Genomic DNA, 22,401 nt, shown 5'->3' on the forward strand with positions numbered 1-22,401 from the left:
TTCTATGCTATCCTTTTTCCACAATGCTCACAATTTATTTCAATGGGCGTTGCATAACCCACACTAACAACCTGCTTCGCTGTTTATAGGGTGAGGGCCCTCATTCTTGAGACAGATGCAGGTCCCCTCTCTGAAACCCTTACCAACAGACATATTTGCCATATCGTATGGATGTACAATAAATGTTTCAGATGGTTACATGTCTTTAGTATCAGATTTCTTTGTAACAGCACTGAAACACAAGGAAATTTTTTTTTTTTTTTTACCTTTAGAGTATATTTTACGCTCTCAGAGATGAGCTCCACGTCCACAGTGTTAAGAAGTGTGGCTGCAGGAAGGACTTGACCTCTGGAAAGAAATATTATAATACTTGTAGTGGGTATTCAACAATAAATGATAAATATATAATGGCAAGGCTAAAGCAATTTCTCCTCTCATATACACAGGCAAACTAGGGAAAATTTAAAGGGGTTTTCCAGCAAAAGAGTTTTTCTTCCAAGTCACCTGGTTATAAAGATTTGTAAATTTAGTTCTATTGAAACCTTGATGACAATTTATGCTTACACTGTCATAACCTATGAAGCATGATAATAGTTAATAGTCTGCACTATGCTAACTACTAAACTGTACTGTGTATACAGGTATTGCCTTAGTTCTAGAGCCAGGGGTTCAGTGGCCCCCGAGCTGTTGCAAAACTAAAAATCCCATCATGCCTGGACAGCCAAAGCTTTAGCTCTCTAGGCATGATGGGAATTTCAGTTTTGGGTTGCTGTGTTTTGACCCAGTAGAACTCAAGGAGTATACTATTATAATATTTTTTTCTGTATTTCTTCTAAATAAGTGAAATGGACATTTTGAAAACTAGATAAAAAGGCGATGACTAAAGGTGACTGCCTGTCCTTCAGATATACAATACTTTACCTTTCTAATGAGTGAAGGAACTCATTCATACACGTTTGGAACAAGGCATCTGCCACATTGAGAGCCCCACAGACCACTCCTAGCATGGTGTCTGGCTTCTCGGCCTTAGAAAAACAAAGTAAAAAGTAGAACTTTAACACACAGCAGGTGCTGCAGATCTACAGCTCTGGGTGACGAACTGGCTGTAAGAAATAGCAGAGGGAAAACAATGCATTCTGAGAATTGCAGTACTGAGCATCTGAGAAACCAGAAAGTAGTGAGAGTACACGGTAGGGGAGAACATTAGATACACGAAGCGGGCTCCATAGACTAACATTATGAGCCTGACTTTTTTTTTTATGACAAAGACCAGTGCATTTTTCTGTATTTGGACATAGAATAAAAGCCTTGAAAATTGGAACTCCCGTGGATGCTGCTGACTTCTCCATTTGTGCATGTCTCTATGACATATCAAAAGTTTAACACTTAAAGCATACTGAAACCCACAATGCCGGAGAGTCAGGTGTCTGCTATACAGATTGCCAGTGACATCAATCTCAAGGTTCACCCAACATCTACTGTGTAAAGGCCCTATTCCACCAACAGATCTGACGACAGATTATCTGCCAAAGATTTGAAAGCAAACCCAGGAACAGACTAATAACAGATAACAGGTCATAAAGGAAAGACTGGATTTCTCCTCTTTTCAAATCCACTCCTGGGTTTGGCTTCAAATCTTTGGCAGATAATCTGTCGTCAGATCTGTTGGTGGAATAGGGCCTTAAGGCCACCTTTAGATAAGCAGCAAAATTCCAAAACAATTTAGAGGAAATGAAAGTGTCCATACCCGGACTTTTTCAGCAATCAGGTGATCCAGCCACCCAGTGTCAATTTCATTATTTTGGAAGCTCTCAGTCTCCAGTAGTTTGATGAGGTATTCTACGGTTGTCCTGAAGTCTCCTCGTATAGACAGCTCTTTGAGAGCCACAACCATGTTCCTGTAATAATGGGAATATATAAAATTATTCCACAAATTAATAATAATAACAAGAACAACAACAACAACAACAACTATAATAATAATAATAATAATAATAATAATAATAATAATAACACCATCATCGCTCTTAAAAGTCTCATCTATTTTTCTACTGTTACCCTGTAAATTTAGAACTTTTCATTCATGACTCCATATTGTCCCGGACACTATAAGATGATCAAAATTAGGTCCATTTAGGACAGAAGGGGTGACAGAGTAACTATGTATAAATATGCGAAAGGTTAAAGGGGTATTTCCAAAAAAGATTAAGAGATCAAGGGGGTCTGACCTCCAACCCGACCCTGGCTTCTGTGTTATGAATAGAGCCACGGGTATGGGAAGTGACCTGCAGCTCTACTCAATCCTATGAAGGTGTCAGAAAGAGCCGAGTAAGCTGGAAGAGCACTATACTCTGCTCTCTCCAGCACCTCCATAAGAATGAATACAGCTGCAGGTTTTGTCTCATACCCATGTCTCTATTCATAACACAGAAGCCGAGGTCCAGCACAGAGATCTCTGTGTTGGACCTCGGCTTCTGTGTTATGAATAGACACATGGGTATGGCATACCCGGTTTCATGCAGATAACGACATCAGGAGGCAGCGAACAGGACACCCACGGTAGGACTACTTCTAAATACTTGCATTATTTTTTGTTCAATTTACAGTATGTTTTACGCTGGTCTACTGTGTAGCCTCTGTCACATGTACTTTTATTGAAAAAGTAAAATAAAGCATTAAAGTGGAACTATCAGCAGGATAGGCAAATGTACGTCTCTTACCTTCATCCTTGTTGCCATACCCATTCCTGTACAGTACCCATTCCGAGCACTGCCCCGTCCCCAGAGCACCGATCTGCCCCTACTAATGATTATCAATGGAGCAGGACGGATCGGTGCTCTGGGGGTGGGGCAATGCTCCAAATGGCCTTATGGTACGGAGCACTAGATTCAAACTGTATGGGTACGGCGCCAAGAATGAAGGTAAGAGACTCTCCTCCACCCTCAGCACCCCAAGCAATATAGGGAGACATCAAAAGATTACATTTGTCTGACCTGCTGATAGTACCCCCCATAAAAAAAAAAAAATACTTACGAGATGGCCTCTTCACGGTTTTCTCCCCAGGAGAAGCAATGCCCAAACTGGGAATCAGCAAATTCATGCAGGCCGCCAGCAGCTGCCACACTGAAGTAACCCCACACATTCTTACTGCTCCGGAAGTTGAGTTCTTGAACTGTCCCTGAACTGGGCTTGAATCCCTATAAAGATAGGCATGATTGATACAAAACAATTTACTGCCCATATAAGCCGATGAGTGAGCAGGAGTGAGCATAAACAGACAGAAACGATCCAGGATTTCTGGATAGAGAAAATGTGTGATTCACAAGTTAGACTTTACAGTACTGGTCCAGGCATGAGGTAGGCTTGCAGGAGCTCATTTGTATGGTGTATACCGTATAGTGTATAGGAAAATAATATATACAAGTGATAGAAAAGCCAGAACCAGCGCTGCTTCAGGTACAAACACAGGACGGATTATTATGAAAAGACACCTGAACTCCTGAGAAAATGGTGGGGACATAGTAAAAGGTGGTTTAATCACACCGGGCAAAACAGTTACTTACATATATAATACAACTTATTGCTACTAACCTATGGATGGTATTTCCTACACTGTGTTGTGTATTTGGTATAATTGTGATCAACATAACAGTTGCATAATAGAGATCTTGTGGAGCCTGTGAATCTTGTGGAGTCAAACAGGGGATGACAGGGGTCGTGAGTATTATGGTTCTGGGTGAGCCTGTTTAAGTGGGGTTTTTTTTAGAAGTGGTTTGGTGTGAACTTTGTGTGTGCACTCTGGAGTATGCAATATTTTGTGGTGATGTTGCAATATGACGGCACATTCACTTTAAACTGCATATTCCTCTTTTTGAGTCTGCTTCAAAGAAGACTCAGTGCTGGCTCAGTCAGTTACTATCTGAGATTGGACACGCTTGCAGCCAGTGATTGGCTGCGTCTGAAGGTCCTGCACCGAGACACAAGTCTTGGAAGCAGGATGGAGAAAGAAGATCGGGGGACTGGAAGGAGAGGAACGGCAGCTGCAGTGGCCCCCATTGGGGACCACGGGCAGGGCCGGCCTTTGGGGTGTGCGACCTGTGCCTTTGCACAGGGCGCATCACTCCTGGCCAGCTGGGGGGGCGCTCTGCAGACAGCTGCACACATAACTGGTCTGGAAGACAGACATTCTGTCTGTCTGCCAGAGCGCCCCCCCTAGCTGGCCGTCTGCCCTCTTTGCATAGGGGTTGGTTCAGGCGCTCCTAAAGCCAGACGGACTGGGGACCTGGCAAATTAACGTTCCGGGTACATCTTGGTAAGCTCCGCCCCCCGTCAATAAGCCCCGCCCCCGGCACCCACCGCGGGTGGGATACTTTGCCACAATGTAGCATGCTGAACTGGAGTGTCATCAGCTGTGTGTGTCAGCTGTTCTCTGTGGCACAGTAGCATCAGTGTGGTGACCTGTCACCTCTGCCCACCCGTGTGCCTCCTCCCTCCAGCAATTCCTGCAGTGTCCAGCATGCTGTGCCCCTGCTGTAAGCCTGATGCTTCTCTCTCCTCTGTCTAGCTCTTTATCCTCCCTCTCACCTACCTCTCTCCTATCCATCCCTCTCGCTATCCATCCCTCTCGCTATCCATCCCTCTCGCTATCCATCCCTCTCGCTATCCATCCCTCTCGCTATCCATCCCTCTCGCTATCCATCCCTCTCGCTATCCATCCCTCTCGCTATCCATCCCTCTCGCTATCCATCCCTCTCGCTATCCATCCCTCTCGCTATCCATCCCTCTCGCTATCCATCCCCTCAAAAATGTATTCACATCCCAAATCAATACAATGAAAGCTTTCATTTTATTGATTTGGGATGTGAATAAATTTTTGCACCATTTTTTCACTACCTCCGGAGTGCTGCAGCCTTTTTGAAGGATATATTTACCATTGCCTGGTGGACCCCCAGCATGCTTGCCGGCACCAGACTTTCTTCTCTGAGTGGCGTGTACACTATCTGCATTTTATCTATCTATCTCCTTTCTATTATCTAACTATTAGGTGGTATCAACAGTGGGGGGGGGGGGGGGGGGGCGCCAAAAGAAAGCTTCGCACAGGGCGCCATCTACCCTAAGGCCGGCCCTGACCACGGGTAGGTAGATTTTTTCTTCTTTAAATATTTTAAGTCTGCCCCAGCATAAAACACAAAACCCCATAGTACCGCTCAAATGTAATCAATATCTTACCTCATCAGGGTTTTCACTGGTTATTCTGGCAGCAATAACATGACCTCTTGGGTTTGGAGCATTGTTGGGGTTTTCAAAGCATATAGGGAAATCTCCCCATGGAGTTTCTCCATAAAGCACTCTTATGTCTTTTATCCTATACAAGGGGACTCCCATAGAGATCTGAGTAAAAAAATAACATTGGATTATTAAGAGCATATGCAATAACACTATTTTTATTTACTTATTTTTCATTATAAAAGCACCTTTACCATCCTAGATTTAATTTCAGTGACAAGATATTTAAATTTTTCATTTATGTAAATAAACAGAACATGGCCAGTCACCTCAAGCGGTCAGCATTTCTATGTCCTACAGCACAGGTGCTGCCGATCAAAGGCAAAAATAGCAGCAATAGGAGATGGATATGCTGGACATATGAGGCAATTCACCCTGCACTATTGGGCAGATAAGGAAAAAAATCAGATTGTGCCTATAAAGGTATGTTCACACACGTTGGAGTTTCATTGTGTTAACGCAATGAAGCACGGCTATACAGCAATGAAACAGTTACTGCAATGAAGTAATGCAATGAAAATGCAATGTGAATGCAAGTGTGAACACAGCCTGTAGGCACTTTCAACCCCCTAGCTGGCACTATGATTAGTTGCATCTGAATTATCTAAAACAATCTGGCAAATTCCCTTAAAGGGTGCCTTCACACGTACCGTATCCGCAGCGGAGTTCACACTGCGCGTATGTAACCCGGCTCCTTTAACCCCCGCAGCGCGCACACTGTACAATACCTGCTCGGCGCCACGGCTGCACGTGAGGTTCCCAATGGTCCCCATCAACCAATCAGTGCTGCCCGTGCACTGATTGGCTGAGCGGGAGCCTCACATGCAGCCGCAGTGGTTAAAGGGGCCAAGTTACATACTCACAGCGGAATGAAAACTCCTCTGCGGGTATGTAACCCCAATGAACTTCACAATACATGGATTCGCAGAGGATTTAGCTGCAAACTCGCAGGGTGAAATCCGCTGCAAATCCATGTAGTGTGAAGGCACCCTAAAAAGTAATTCCAACAAGGATTATGTAACCTCTTTACAAATATATCAAGAAATACAAGTAGAAAGTACCTAAGTTGACACAGAACATTTTAATTTAGTTTTTTTTTTTTTTTTTAGAGGAAATGTCATTGGCTACTGTTATAGGCTAGGTTCACACTTTGTGAAAATGCTGTCAGTCTTTCATAACAACGGCCGTCATTGTGCAAATAAAATACATTATATTATAAATAAGGGACGTTATCTGCACAATGGAGTCCGTTGTTATTAAAGATGGCCATCACTTTGACATAGTATAAACCTAGCCATAGCCTGGAATTCATAAACAAAAAATTCAGAGGGTAAAACAAACTGAATTCAATAAAATAAAAAGACTAGAATGTGGGGAATAGAGAACTATCACCAGCTTATACTTCATACCTGTAACTGTGCAGCAGGAAGGTTGACATCACAAATCATTTCAGTACAGGGATGTTCCACCTGCAGTCTAGGGTTCAGTTCCAGAAAGTGAAAGCTCCCGTCTTCACTATAAAGATATTCCACAGTGCCTGCACTCACATAGCCTACCATCTTAGCCAGGCGAACCGCACACTGTGGAGGAAGAAATATAATATCCGGTAACAAATGTAACATATGTACCCGCCAGGTGATCAACCAAATATTAGCTTATGTGGTAACGTACATAATTTCATAATACATACATAATAGCTCCTCCATTGCCGTGCAGTTTTAAAGTAGAAGTTCGACCAGACCCATTTCCTTAGTGCTGGGGAGGGGGAAGGATAAAAGAAATAGCATGCTCTTACCTCCCCCGCTCCAATGCTGGCAGCTGCTTACCGCCACTCGGGTCCTAGCCTGAGCAGGGACTCATGTCGTGACGTGTGAGGTCAGCTCAGCCAGTCAGCGGCCATAGTGGGGTCCCGCCTCTGCCGTTGACTGGCTTAGCAGCATCACACGTCACAACCTGGGTCCCTGCTCAGAACAGGAAGTGGACTGGGGACCGGATCGACGGTATGCGGCCACCAGCGCTGAAGTGGGGGAGGTAAGAGCATGTTGTTTTTTTTATCCTTCCCCCTCGCCAGCACTAGCTTAAAAAAATGGGTCTGGCCGGACTTCTCCTTTAATGTAAACATTGGTCTGGTAAGGCCATTTGAAGAACTGCCCCGCCCCCAGAGCACCAATCCGCTCGTGTTCCACACAGTCTTACTGAACAAAGGATTACATTAAAACGGCACAGGAACCGCAACAAGCATGAAGGTAAGAGACATATGTGCAATAAAGAGCTATCAGCAGGTCTAACCTGCTGATAGTTCCCCTTTAATATTCTGGTTGTTAATATTAACATTGACATTTGTTTTCTATGCGTAGACAGCTGCAGGTATGTATAAAAAGAACACACCTGTTCCATATATTCAAAAACAGATGGTGCAGCGACAGTGGCTGGGGCTTCCTCTATGATCTTCTGGTGCCGACGCTGTATGGAGCAGTCACGGCCAAAGAGAGAGACAGCATTTCCAAACTGATCTGCTAGTATTTGGACTTCCAAGTGTCTGGCATGCTGAGCTAACTTCATCACAAAAACAGGAGATCCAGGGACCTCTGTTTGAACCTGTGTATAGAGAAAAAATATATATTGTTAGAAAAGAAAAAAGCAATTTATTCAATCCTGCCCATAATTCAGCTTTGCTTACACACACTTTTTTTTTTAAAAACTTGTTGGTGTAGTAGACATCACCTACCAGTGTAGGTCAGACTAATAAAAGCAGAGTAAACGTAAGAAATGGTGTATGTTTCTTTCCATGAACTTCACATCAAGGCTACATAGGTCACAAAAAGTGGGCATGACTGCTCTTATAATAGGTCCCACCTGTCTAAAAAGATTAGGAAAATCTTCTGCTCGTTCTGCCATTCGGATGCCTTTGCCACCACCACCCTCAGACGCCTTTATCATAACTGGGTAACCAATTCTTTCTGCAGACTGGAAAAAAAAAACATGAAATCAACATTTAGAAATATGGAAAATTCTTGGCAGGAAAAGGACCACTGGGTCCATCTAGTCTGCCCTTATATTATTTCTTTTCTTATTATCATAGAAGAAGAGATACTGTATATGTTCATCCCAGGTAGGTTTAAATTCTATTATTGTAGATTTACCTACCACATCTGCTGAAAGTTTGCTCCAAGCATCTACTACTCTTTTAGTAAAATAATAATTACTCATCTTTCTCCCCAACTAACCTCTCACTGTGTCCTCTAGTTCTTGTGTTCAGTTTCTTATTAAAAACACTTCCCTCCTGAACTTTTAGTCCTTTAACATAAGTAAAGGTTACAATCATGCCCCCAGTTTCCCTTATTTCCTCCAGATTTAGGGGCATATTTATCATAAGTGCAAGAATTTCACTTTTTACGTGCTGCGCAAAAATCTCCATGCTCAAGATTTATCATTAGGAGAATGGGTCCTGATAAATTTTGCTTAACTTCTTTGGCTAACAGCTTGAATAAAACTATTGTCTGACTGGAGTACTGCTGCGCAATTTTTTTTGCCAAAAGGGAAAAAAGTAAAAAAAAAAAAAACACAATAAATTTAGCTATAAAAGGAGCAAAAACTTAAACCACGTCCCTCCAAGCAAAATTGGAAAAAATGGCGCAGCCAGCTTTAACTGCTCAAAAATAGCACAAAAACCCTAATAAATGTTGCTTAAAAATTTACACTGTGCACAAAAACCAAATTGACCAAATTAATGGCACATAGATAATGAAAAATGTGCCCCTTAGTTCCTTAAAGGGGTATTCCGATCTCAACTAATACAGTTAAACTTGTAGGACCTGTCAAGTTAAATATTTTTGCTAATACACTCACTTAGCAAACTTGCCTCCTTCTCCTGATATGCTGCCCTTTCCCTCCCATTGTTCACAGCTCATTATCTAGTTTAGAGGCCTATTCCACGGAGCGATAATTGCCAGATTCGGCTGATTATCGCTCGGTGGAATAAAGAAAACGATCAACCGATGATCATGTCATCGGCTGATTGTTTATTTAGGCCCAAACCTAAAATCATTGGGCACCCACTGCGCATCGCTTCGTGGAATAGCGGTGCACGGCGGGCGACCGACGATTTGAGAAGCAGCATACATTAGCTAGCAGGGCTTCTCCTCTGCTCAGTCTTCCTTCCCGGGTCCCGCGGCGCAGCATCAGCTTGGGTGTGGCGTGACTGAGCTGTCAGACTGCTCAGCCAATCACAGGCTGGGACCAGTGATTGGCTGAGCAGTCCAGAGTTGATGCTGCGCCGCGGGACCGGGGAAGGAAGACGGAGCAGAGGAGAAGCCCTGCTAGGTAATGAAATAGGCCCAGTAAACGAGCAGATCGGCACTCGATTACATCGTTGATTGGCCCGTGGAATAGGGCCCTTACAGACCACCACTCTGCTGTAAAAGCAGTGGTCTGGCTGGTGTGTGCGTGTGTGTGTGTAAACTATATATACAGCTATAATATACACAATTCTACATTTATTATACAATACACACACACCAACAATATAGCTATTAATAAACCATGTGGACATAGACAGACAGAGGTGGCAGCAGAGAGCACTGTGTGAGGGTGCGTGCACACTACGGAATTCCTGCGTATGACCTGTGTCGGATTCCGTCGCTCGTACCCGCACGGGGCGGCGCGCATCTCCGCCCGTGCCATAGACACTATTCTATGCATGGGCAGATTCCGCATTCCGCCAAAAGTAGTGACATGTCAATTCTTCCAGTGGAATGCGGAATCCGCCCGTGCAGAGAGTAGTGTCTAGAGATGCCCGCCGCCGCGTGTGGGTACGAGCGACTGAATCCACCGCGGGTCATACGCGGGAATTCCGTAGTGTGCATGCACCCTAAGACTGGAAAGAAAACACCACCTCCTGCAGGACATACAGCAGCTGATAAGTATTGGGAAGACTTGAGATTTTTAAATAGAACTAAATTACGAATCTGTATAACTTTCACAAACCAGCTGATCTGAAAGAAAAAGATTTTCGCCAGAGTACCCCTTTAAGTCTTTCCTGATATGTTTCATACTTATGATCCACCATTTTTGTAGCTTTTTTAAACACCCCATTTATGAACAAATTGTTAAATCTAATAAAATTACCTGAACCCTTATAATGTACACAAAGTAGATTTAATTCCAGGCGCTTACCTATGCATTGTATTGCTAAATGATGTATATTGCATGGTATTTACTTTACTGTGACCACTGTATGGCTTTCCAGCGACATACATCAGGGGTAAATATTAGCGGTATGTGTATAGGAACACTACGGACAATTTCCACACATCTACAGCTGCGTCACTTACCTCCAAACCTTCATCCACATCCTTCACACACCCTCGTTCATACACTTCAGAAGGGACGCCAATAATACTTGGGTTCTCCTTATCTGCCAAGTCACATTCTACTGTAAGTCCTAAAGCAGAGAACACTATTGGTGACTGTTTGCAGTATGATAAAAGCAGATGACTGAACCTAACCAGTAAACATCTTACCATCTCCGCTCCAGGACAGCGTGGGAATTCCTACAGTCTGAGCGACGATTGTTGAGGCCACTTTATCTCCTAGCGCCCACATTGCTTGACTAGGGGGTCCTGGAGTAAAACATAAATGCTGGAGTTACAGATTTAATTTCTGACACCTTTAAAGTTCTTAAAGGGGTACTCTGGTGGAAAAAATGTTTTCAAATCAACTGGTTCCAGAAATTTTTACAGATTTGTAAACTACTTCCATTTAAAAAATGTCAAGTCTTCCAGCACTTATCAGCTGCTGTATGTACTGCAGGAAGCGGTGTCTTCTTTCTGGTCTGACACAGTCTGCCACTGTGACAAAAATAGTCCTAAGCAGGAGAGGTTTTCTGTGGGGATTTGTTACTGCTCTAAACACCTGACAGAGGTGGCAGCAGCGAGCACTGTGTCAGACTGGAAAGAATAGCGCATCCTGCAGGACATACAGCAGCTGATAAGTACTGGAAGGCATGGGATTTTTATAATATAATTAATTTACAACTGTATATAACTTTCTGACACCAGTTGATCTAAACAGTATTATTTTCTCTCTTGAATACCCATTTAAAGGGGTTACCCAGGACTACAATATTGTTTATTACAATATTATGGGGTTTATTTTCGGCACCCCTGCCAGTCAGCTGACTGAAGAGTCCACTTCATTGTTTACCAGGTACATTAACAAACGTAATAGTGGCTGTAACTGGTATTGTAGTTCACTCCCATTCTCCTAGAGGCATAGGGCCCTATTCCACGATTATGGTTCAAATTATCTTTAAATAGTTTGAATCTAAACGATAATCGTTCTATGAATAGCAGTTAACGATTAACAACCAAAAGAGAAATTGTTGATCGTTTAATAAGACCTGGACCTATGTTTATCGTTGCTCGTTCGCAAATCGTTGTTCAGTGGTTCGCAGTAGTGAAGAACGCAATAGCGACGACTACACGACCGCAAGAACGATCATAAGTAACGATTATCGTTCCGTGTAAATGGGTGAACCATTTCAGGTCTTTGGCAATAGTGATCGTTTATCGTTAATGATTATGCAAACGATAATCGTCCCGCGGAATAGGGCCCGCATAGTCACTCCCACAATTTTGGAGGTGTGTCTGGACAGTGGTATTAAGAACTGAAAAAGCACTGATCTTACATAACCTATACTATACATAGTCACATTATAATTTTGTGTATTTTTCTTTTATTAAAAAAGAAATGTAAAAAGATTTAGTGTCAAGAGTTTGGACAGTAATCTGGCTTCTTCCTCAGGCTATATCCAGATTGTGTTGAAACGCGCTGCCATATGTCAGACAGTGCATTGTTTATTAAAGTCTGTTGTAGAATTGTGACAGCATCCCAGCACCTGGTTAGTTAAGCAACTATAAATATTCTTTTAATTATTGCATATTTCGTTGTTTGATGATACTACACCAGAAGGCGCCCCTGTTTCTTCCTTTTTGTGTATACCGCCAAGCAAAATGTTACTATATCCCATGTAGCGAACTCATCATATATATCTTTTTACCATGTCATATTACCAAAAAAATTCTACTAGAGCAATGAATTATATCCAATAATATCTTTTTCGCAAAAGAAATAAACTGATCCATAAAAAAAAACATATAATAAAATAGACAAAATTCATGCAGGCAAAGATAGAGGCACAGGGTACAAGTCTACCAAGGTGCATACAACAATTTTGGTATAGTTAAAGGGGTATTCTGCTCAAACATAACTTTTCATGTTACTGCCCATGGTGAGACTAACAATTCCTTCCTTACTTGTTATTATCTATACAGTTTCCTTCTCCCAGTTCTGTGCTGTTGCCTGGTGTAATAGGTAGTGTTAAAAGGCAACGATTAGCCGACATAGAATAGGCGCGGTGGCAGCAGACCACCGCTATCTCCTATAGGCCGCCAGCAGCTCCACTGCAGCTCCCCGCCTCCCCCTTCGCTCTTGGTGTGTGTAATAGCAACAACAGTGAGCGGGTAATAAGGAGGAAGACAGCACTGACCTGACAGGTTGGTGCTCGCTTTCTTCTTTAATATTGGCATGTGTAATAGTCTTTAAAGGGGTAGTGCGGCGCTAAGCAATTAGTCACAAAGTAACACACATTACAAAGTTATACAACTTTGTAATGTATGTTATGTATGTGAATGGCCCCCTTCCCCATGTTCCCCCCCACCCACGCTAAACCCGGAAGTGTGGTGCATTATCCTTACCTGATTCGTGTCAACCCCCGTCTGCCATCTTGTGACAATGATGTAATCTTCGGGAGGCCAGCCGAACCGCTCCATCCATCCCTCCTGCCGGCCCCCCTCTGCCATGTCATCAGCTGCTCAGCCGCGATTGACTGAGCATAACTAAGCTCAGCCAATCGCGGCTGAGCAGCTGATGACGTGGCAGAGGGGGGCCGGCATGAGGGACGCGTCATCAGCTGCTCAGCCGCAATTGGCTGAGCTTAGTTATGCTCAGTCAATCGCGGCTGAGCAGCTGATGACACAGCAGAGGGGGGCCAGCATGAAGGAGGGCTGGTGCGACCCGAATCAGGTATGCATAATGCACTACACTTCCGGGGTGGGGGGGCACTGGGAAGGGGGCCATTCACTAACATAACAAACATTACAAAGTTGTATAACTTTGCAATGTGTGTTATTTAGTGAATAATTTTCTAACGCCGCACTACCCCTTAAATCTGAAGTAAAGTTGCTGATGAACTCACTGTGATTATCCCTCCCAGCATTACAAAAAAAAAAAGCTACAAAGTTGCAGAAAAAGCCTGCCAGGGATTTGTTTACGTCAGCCGTCTAGGAAAGGAGGGGAGAGAAAAGCTCACACACAGTTTTTTGTGTCTTCAGCAGAAAGCTGCAGCTTAGAACTGGGGGAAGGAGGGATTGGTAATCTCACCATGGGCAGCAACACATGAAAAGTTTTGTTTCAGCGGAATATCGCTTTAACCTCAGGGTGCCAGAATGATGTGTGGAGGGCTTCTGCGGCTCCAGTAATACAGGTCTCTCTACTCTTTTACCTATTCCTATCTGTTCCAATGTTACCTCATTTCAGGATTTGTAGGAAGTCTTGTTTTTCAGGATTTTTCATTTAAGTCTGTGCTTGTACTTGCACGGTGTCATCATATATGCATTTTATTTTGCTCCTGGCACCCTCAGGTTAACCATACCAAAATTACATTGTTAAAGTAGTTTATTTTGCTGTGTTGCATGTGACATTACCCATGAATGCAATGTTCTGTTTCTGCAAAAGTTCAGGAAGTTTGGGATTTTCTGAGGCATGACCCCATCCAGCCCACACAGCCTAAAGAAAGAAACAATAATAATAAATACATATCAAACAAAGCTATAAAACATTCTACAGTTACCAGTAAAACCTACTAGTTACATGTTTGATAAGGCTAAAAAGAGACAAAGGTCTATCAAGGGGGGGGGGAATGAGGGGTTAGATGGGAGCCAGTGACAGGCGCGGGGGGGGGGGGGGGGGGGGGGGGGGGGGGGGGAGATGGGAGCCGGTGACAGGAGCGGGGGGGGTCGAGAGAGATGGGAGTCGGTGACAGGAGCGGGGGGGGGGAGATGGGAGCCAGTGACAGGATCAGGGGATATACCATACAAAGAGAAAAGAGAACAATAAATGGCGCACCCACAAACATATAACAAATATAATTGTTAGCAATTACATCTTTATTATCACAAATATATCAAAAACACAAAGCAAAAATGGACACACATTTAAAAACACTTAAAAAAACACATAAGGTTAAACCATCACATGGAAAACGCATGAAAAAACGCTCCCACCGGAGCCCCAAAACAAATATTACTCCAGTCCCTGTATATTGAAATAACCAGCTACATCCAATTTTCTGTCCCTCCAAATAGCAACCTATGTAAAAGTGCAAATGCTCACATAAATAGTATAAATAAATCAATAAAAAAGTAAATAGAAAGAATTCATGAAAGCATACATAAAGTGATTATATGCTATTGCACCCTAAGTATTTGAGAGTCAGTAGCTGCAAAAAAAAGAGATGGAGTATATATGATAATATATCACCCAGGGCTCTGAGATGCGGCTCCGGACTGCAAACCCTACGCGTATCGTCACATCGCGTGACTTCGTCAGGGGTAATGGTTAGACCATGTGTACAACCTTTTATATCCATTCTACCGGAAAATGAATAAATATTAACATAATAAACCAAATACAGGTGTCCGTTACCTAGTCAGCTGAGGCGGAGTGTCTGCATGTCATCATCATGGAGGATCCCGGCGTGCGTATCACCTAGTGCGCATGACCGGATATGCGTTCCACCACAGTATATACCAGAAACATGGAGTCATGTGTCTGCGCTCCAGGCTGGAACTTACCCTGCATGATCACAGGTCCCTGCCTCCTAAGTCACACGATCGCTATGCCAAATCATACAAGTCCCTGCCTCCTAAGTCACATGATCATTATACCACATTAGAGATCTATAATCACTTCACCATTTCAAATTAATGGTAAGGTCAGGTAAACAAGCATGTCACCCCTAGTTTCTCTCCTGTGGCATTACATGTGTGTTAGTATCTTAATGGTACTCATATGAGCTCACGGACTTAGGTCCGCCGTATAGCGCATGCGCACTGGTACCTATATAATACTATTAAGGAAAACATAAATCCACCTATTTGTTTCATCTTAACATGTTTGCACATACACACTTGCGCCTTTATGGCTTTTTTATCCATAACTAGAAAATGTACCCGGCGCTGCCCGGGTATAAAGTGTCAGTGTGTTAATTAGATTTGTTCTAAGGTGCCCAGGAGGCCAAGCTAAAGGTATTGTTTCATCTGAGTTAATCAGTGGAATTAGTGTATACCTGTAGCGCATAGTTGGAGGGGTTCTGTATACCCACAATGTATAGTTTTTAGGGGTCTTGCATATCTGTAGTGCATAGTTGGGGGGCTGTATACCTATAGTGTATAGTTGGGGTGGGGTCCTGTATACCTGTAGTGTGTAGTTGGGGGGGGCTGTATACCTGTAGTGTATAGTTGAGGGAGGTCCTGTATACCTGCAATGTACAGTTGGTGAAGGTCCTGTATACCTGTACTGTATAGTTCGGGGGTCCTGTATACATGTAGTATATAGTTGGTGCTGTATACCTGTAATGTATAGTTGGTGGAGGTCTTGTATACCTGTAGTTTATAGCTTGAGGGTCCTGGATACATGTAGTGTATAATTGGTGGAGGTCTTGTATACCTGTAGTATATAGTTCAGGGGTCCTGTATACCTGTAGTGAATAGTTTGAGGGTCCTGTATAACTATAGTATAGAGTTGGTGGAGGTCCTGTATACCTGTAGTGTATAGTTTGGGGTCCTATATACCTGTAGTATATAGCTGGTTGAGTTCCTGTATACCTGTAGTATATAGCTTTGGGGTCCTGTATACTTGTAGTATAGAGTTGGTGAAGGTGCTGTATACCTGTATTATAGAGTTGGTGTAGGTCCTGTATACCTGTAGTTTATAGTTTTGAGGTCCTGTATACCTGTAGTGTATAGTTTGGGGTCTTATATACCTGTAGTATATAGTTGGTGGAGTTCCTGTATACCTGTAGTGTATAGTTTTGGGGTCCTGTATACCTGTAGTGTATAGTTTGGGGTCCTGTATACCTGTAGTATATAGTTGGTGGAGGTCCTGTATACCTGAAGTATATAGTTGGTGGAGGTGCTGTATACCTGTAGTATATAGTTTTGGGGTCAAACGGTTCAGGCGTTTGGAAGTCTATGGAGGACAGACAGACAGACTTTCATTTTTATGATATAGATACATAACAAAACACACCCACATATTGTATATTATATAGCCGGCATGATAATCGTTATGGTACCCTAAATTGAGTCCAATAATTATAGCAATCTCAATGATGTTTATTCCAGTGAGTGTACCAATATATATAATTAAATATACACCAAAATACAATTTCATATACTATGTGATATCACACCTCTACATCTGTGCCTATAAAAGATCCCATACGCCTAATATGCACACCATCTCAACAGTGAAATAAAACTTAAATTTGAGCAAAATAAGTATAATACCCATCAATAACAATCTTACACACTACCACACCTTCTATCCTATACACGTCATATGCAGGCGTTGTGCATCCAATGTAGTAAATATGATTATAGTATTTCATGACAAACCCGAATTTCCTTACAAACTAGACCCCACAGTTACCAAGTGACCAATGTAATGAACATGATAATATTTCGTAACAAACATGATCCTACTTATATACCAGACCCCACAATCGCCATATCACACACCATTTCCATTATCATGCATGCCTTACCCCTTATCAAATTAGAAGTAGCCACTTATCATATATCTATACAATCCATATAATATCAGAACAATTCAGTCTCACCTCCATAATACTATGCATGCCATACCCCATCTGAAACTATTTGGACCTAGTATCTCTGTATATTTAATATACGGGTATGATCAGCAGTAATATTATCTTAATCGAGATAATCATATATTCTCTATAACCATATAATCTATATAAGGATGTGGCAAACCATGATTAATATTCATCGGGATAAGCATGTACCTAGTTGGAATGAACATCCTTGTTGCAATCTACAATCATGATGCCTCACAACAGTAAAACACTTCTAATATCCTGTATTTGCAAATACCTGATCCTCATAAAGCTTAACACTATCCATTGAAAACTGTGTGGCGTGGAGATATGTTATTGCAGTGGCACGCTCAGTGTAAATAACCGCATGCCACATTGCCTTAGCGTCACATGCTAACACAAAAGTCTATATTATCATAATGGTAGATCGGATGGCAACAGACACTCCCCCCAGCCGAAACGGACACATCTATTCTATCAATAGTCCAGGTGATTTTAAGAAACTTTGTAATTGGGTTTATTAGCCGAAAAATGCATTTTTATCATGAAAAATCAGTTTGAAGCTCTCCCCCCTGTCTTCATTGTTCTCCTATGGAGAGAGCTAAATAAAAGACCAAAACAGAACAACAAAGAATTAATCTACAAATGCATCACCCTCTATCTCCTCTGACAGTCACCACTGACCTCTCTGAGCTCTGATTACAGCTGTCACCCAGCTCTGTGCCTGTAATCCCCTGTTATCTGCTTTCTGCTAACTCCCTTCTTCCTTCTTTCTCCTCCCCCCTCCCCCTCCCCTCTCCCTAGAGCAGACAGGGTACGTCTGATGCAACAAGTCACAATTTCCTGATTTTTTGCAGTGAATGGAAAAGAGGAAGGAGGGGGGACCTGGGAAAGGCTTTTTAAATGCAGATAATGGCATATTTGGCTAATAAACCCAATTAAAAAGTTTCTTTAAATCGCCTGGACTATTGATTTCTGCCAAAAAAAAAAATACGACAGTGACTCTTTAACTTGATGGTCCCTACAAGTTTAACTATGTTAGATGAATTGGAAATAACTAGAGATGAGCGAACTGGGTTCGTGTTCGAGTCCATCCGAACTCGATCATTCGGCATTTGATTAGCGGTGGCTGCTGAACTTGGATAAAGCTCTAAGGTTGTCTGGAAAACATGGATACAGCCAATGACTATATCCATGATTTCCACATAGCCTTAGGGCTTTATCCAACTTCAGCAGCCACCGCTAATCAAATGCCGAAAGTTCAGGTTCGGATGGACTCGAGCATGCTCCAGGTTCACTCATCTCCAGAAATAACCCTTTAACTTACAACATGAATTGGTTACAGGGCGAGAATAATTCTATGGAAAAATAGTAACCAAAATACCATCAAAAGGAAAAAAAAAGAAAAGAAAAATTTTAAAGTGGGAAGTATAAAAGTGGGAAATAGCTGCTGGAAGCCAGAAACCTATTTATACATAGAGGGCAGGTGCTTCGTCAGGGTCCTATACAGAACGCACAGAATACCAGGAAATAAAAATGGAGAAGTAGCTGATCCCGTCACAGGTAAAGAGCAGTTCTGAACATGAAAACCCGCATTGTACTGTACAGAGGTGACACCAGCCAGTCAGTGCATGCACTTCAGTAATACTGGGGTTAAACCAGTGAAATGTCCATTCAAATTGGTTGGATCTTCCAGACATTGACAGGTGGTACAGATCTGGGATGCCTGTAGCATTGATAAGGCTATGTTCCCACAACGTATTTCTTATTAAAAGAACAGCCGTTGTTTGCTTATGAAAATAATAAAGCACACTCACCTTCCTCGTTCCTGCACCGCCACCGGTATCTTACTGCCACGTTCTAAAAGGCCTTTGCCCGGAGTACCCCTTTAAGTAAGGTTTCAAGTTACAATGGTCCAGGAAAGACAACTACATGATGACAACATCATAACCTTAGGAGACTGTAACATGAGGGATCACTGCACAACTTATATTCCATTTTTCAAAAATGTCATCTTGAACTTCGTAGGTAGCAACCCTTAGCTGTCATGTCATATAGAATGGAAAGGATATATACAAGACACAGGTGCAAATCGCAATTCAGTCACTTTCATGGACGGCTGGATAAAAATAACAGCTTACAGGTGCCCACATCTCTAGCTTATATTCTTGGTCTACGTGGCATTCGGTGCCTACTGGACCTTATAGATTTACCTGAACTGGAATTCTTTTGGCAATATCAACAATTAGCTCAACATTGGCATAGTTGTTATTATTTGGTCCTCCGGGGACTGGTACATAGTGGTCTGCCATCTTGATGTATTCTACACAGGAGATATGTGAAAGAGAAGAATAAGAAAACATAGGGATATTAAAAACTAATGAACACCAGACATTTTTATTGTTTCTTAAAGGGAAACTAATGTATCTAACCTACTGATAGTATCCTATAGTGGCCAGGAGGCTGAGAAGGAAGGTATCAATGGAGCGGGCTGGGGCAGTGCTCCTAACAGTGACTAAGAGCGCGAGACTGGCGCCGAGGAGGAAGGTAAGAAACATCCCTTCCTCCTCAGCTTCCCAGGCGCTATCAGCAGGTTAGATTCATCTAGCCTGCTGATAGTTCCCCTTTAACCTGGATATATGGAAAGATTACATATCAGTAGTCTAATACGTCAAAACTTTTCTTAACACCTTCAACACTGGAGGTGTAGGGGAGTGGATTTTCCTATAGCAACCACACATGTGCTATTATTGTGCTAAATGGAAATGGTTTAGTATCTGCAGTTCCCATGCACTAGATTCGATAACCTTCCCAGTTACTAGGTAAAGTACCTGCATTTGCTTTAAGATCTTCTGGGGTGACCATAACCACAAAGCGTATTGCTCGCTCATTACGGAACATTTCATAAGACCATCTCCGAATAGAGCGCATACATTTGACTGCAGCAATGCCATTATTGGCGATGAGCACCTGTAAGGAACAGAATACGGTCATTTCAAATGTATTATATGAACATCTGATAAAATAACAGTGGCAAAATATCTTTACTGCCTCCTAAACAAAGTATAGTAGCGATAGAACTGCCTTCAGAGCGCCAAAACTCTTACGCACCTTCTCAATAATGCGGTTACCCCCAAACCGGGTGACAAACTCAGCTGGGGAAGCGACAGTGAAGTCTCGATGGAGATCAAGTTTCTTATGCTCTCGGCCCTTCTTCACAAGATGTAATCCAGACATGCTGGACCTAACCAGACGAGGGGACACAAATAACAGATGACTATTATTAGTAAATTCATTTTTAACATATTTACTACTCAATTATTTACAACTACTTTATTGTGCCTATTATGTCATTGTCCTGAAATTACTTTCTGAGTATACATATAAAGTCAATTGGCAGTACAAGTCATAATCTTGTAATTATATGCAATCTTACAGAATTCTATGCATTATAGGGATTGTAACTGAATTCTATGTCAATGAAAAATTATGTATAATTGGACATTGCAAAAGCCATCCTATAAAAACAAACAAACAAAAAAGCGAGGGGCCCGATGGCCGGGAGGTTGCACTTTGCCTCCTGGGTCAGTCATTTAGTAGACGTTTAGGGCCACGGCTACCACATTCAGTGGACCTTTAGTCATGCAGTGTTGGACCAAACACCACAGAACCTTTGATGCAGGGATCCTTCGTGTAACAGGCTACCTGCACCGGAAGCTTGCAGAGCTGTGTCTGGGGACCAGAGGGCCGGGGAAGACGCTGCTGGAGGCGGCCTATAAGAGCACAGTTGATACTTTCCCTGAAAAGAATGGTGTACACCTGCTTGTGTATGTGATGACTTAATTTTTCTTGTCCCTGATTCATTTGGGGTCCACTGGCACCCCCCTTCAGGAGGGTAGAAAAAGGCATTTATCTGTTCCCTAATACAACATGGGGACACAGAATAGGGCTAGTACTATATGGGGCACAGAGCAGCCTGACTACTATTTGGAGACACAAATTGGGCCTACTTGCTTATATGGGGGCACAGAGGGAGCAAGCGAACAACAATTTTGATAAGGAAAAACATCACCTGTAATTCATGAGAAGATGCCCCCTGTGAGTCACTGGATGTAACTATATGCGCCTATAAGGTCTGGGATCCAACGGTATATTGGTTTATATATATATATATATTTTATTCAGTAACAGTACATTGGTGTTAACCAGTCACTGTATGGTAATGATGGCAGTGTCATAATGTGTGATGGTATAATTTTCTGTGTATACTGGTATTATTGGATAAATTTGTACTTAAATTGTGGATTTTTTTTTCTTTTTAGGAACAATATAGTGGTATTAGTGGTGGTAATAGTAGTAGTAACAGTGTATAGGTATAATTTGTTGCTTGCATGCTGGAATTATTGGTAATATTGGTCACCATATACTGGATTTAGTCAGTAACATTATGGTGATATTATTTGCTTCTTATATGCTGATGTTATTTGATAACTATGACTGCTATTTAGAGATATATACACTATTATCATGCATAGACACATCATTCGAAATGCGTCCATTTTCATAAGTGTTCCTGTAAATGTTTTTATGAAGATCTGAATAAAAGTTACTAGACGTTCAATTCACTGGATCTTTCCTTTTTTACTCTACAGTTTGCCCTGGGGCCCCACTTACACCTCTGAACACTACTGTAGCCAGCACACCCTAGACCCACAGTCCTCATGCTGTGTCATGTAACCACATTGCAGCCATTGCAAATACATTGCGGTATTACCCCACTGCGATACGTTATGGCTGCAAAGTTATATAATGCAGCACATACAGCAATTCCCTGTCGGAATCATCTTTTTCCTTCTGTGGTTGAAAGCTACAAGTTATGGTGCTGTGGGCACACTGTGGAGACAGCAAAGCAGCAGCTTCGGAAAGTGTCATCTCACATTCCCTCAGATAAGCCAATCACACAGCACATTACAGTGCATTGGCTTCGGAAAGCAGCGCCCTTCTCTTAAGGTATGTTCACATGTCATGGAAAAATTCTACAACACAAATAGCCTACAAATCCACACCAAGGTGAATGGGAAACCTGCAATAACTATAGTATGCAGCACGTAAACACGGCCATGAGGCTACACGACAACATTAGAGGCACTGTA

At 42.3% G+C, this 22,401-nt stretch overlaps 1 protein-coding gene across 4 annotated transcripts in view; it reads right to left on the reverse strand.

The window, feature by feature from the left end:
- ACACB (acetyl-CoA carboxylase beta) overlaps window positions 1-22,401 on the reverse strand; it is an 86,138-nt gene that overhangs the window by 39,046 nt on the left and 24,691 nt on the right. For all 4 annotated transcript variants that reach the window (XM_069961385.1, XM_069961384.1, XM_069961387.1 and 1 more), the window contains 14 exons: window positions 20,360-20,492; window positions 20,080-20,218; window positions 19,462-19,571; window positions 14,052-14,133; window positions 10,809-10,907; window positions 10,620-10,729; window positions 8,143-8,253; window positions 7,675-7,884; window positions 6,696-6,866; window positions 5,230-5,391; window positions 3,034-3,197; window positions 1,748-1,898; window positions 922-1,025; window positions 267-348 (listed from right to left, as the gene is read on the reverse strand). In XM_069961385.1, coding sequence (XP_069817486.1) covers window positions 267-348; window positions 922-1,025; window positions 1,748-1,898; window positions 3,034-3,197; window positions 5,230-5,391; window positions 6,696-6,866; window positions 7,675-7,884; window positions 8,143-8,253; window positions 10,620-10,729; window positions 10,809-10,907; window positions 14,052-14,133; window positions 19,462-19,571; window positions 20,080-20,218; window positions 20,360-20,492 — 1,828 coding nt within the window. The remainder of the gene's footprint in view (window positions 1-266; window positions 349-921; window positions 1,026-1,747; window positions 1,899-3,033; window positions 3,198-5,229; window positions 5,392-6,695; window positions 6,867-7,674; window positions 7,885-8,142; window positions 8,254-10,619; window positions 10,730-10,808; window positions 10,908-14,051; window positions 14,134-19,461; window positions 19,572-20,079; window positions 20,219-20,359; window positions 20,493-22,401) is intronic.

Source organism: Dendropsophus ebraccatus, chromosome 3, assembly GCF_027789765.1.
Source record: "Dendropsophus ebraccatus isolate aDenEbr1 chromosome 3, aDenEbr1.pat, whole genome shotgun sequence".
Taxonomy (NCBI): Eukaryota; Metazoa; Chordata; class Amphibia; order Anura; family Hylidae; genus Dendropsophus; species Dendropsophus ebraccatus.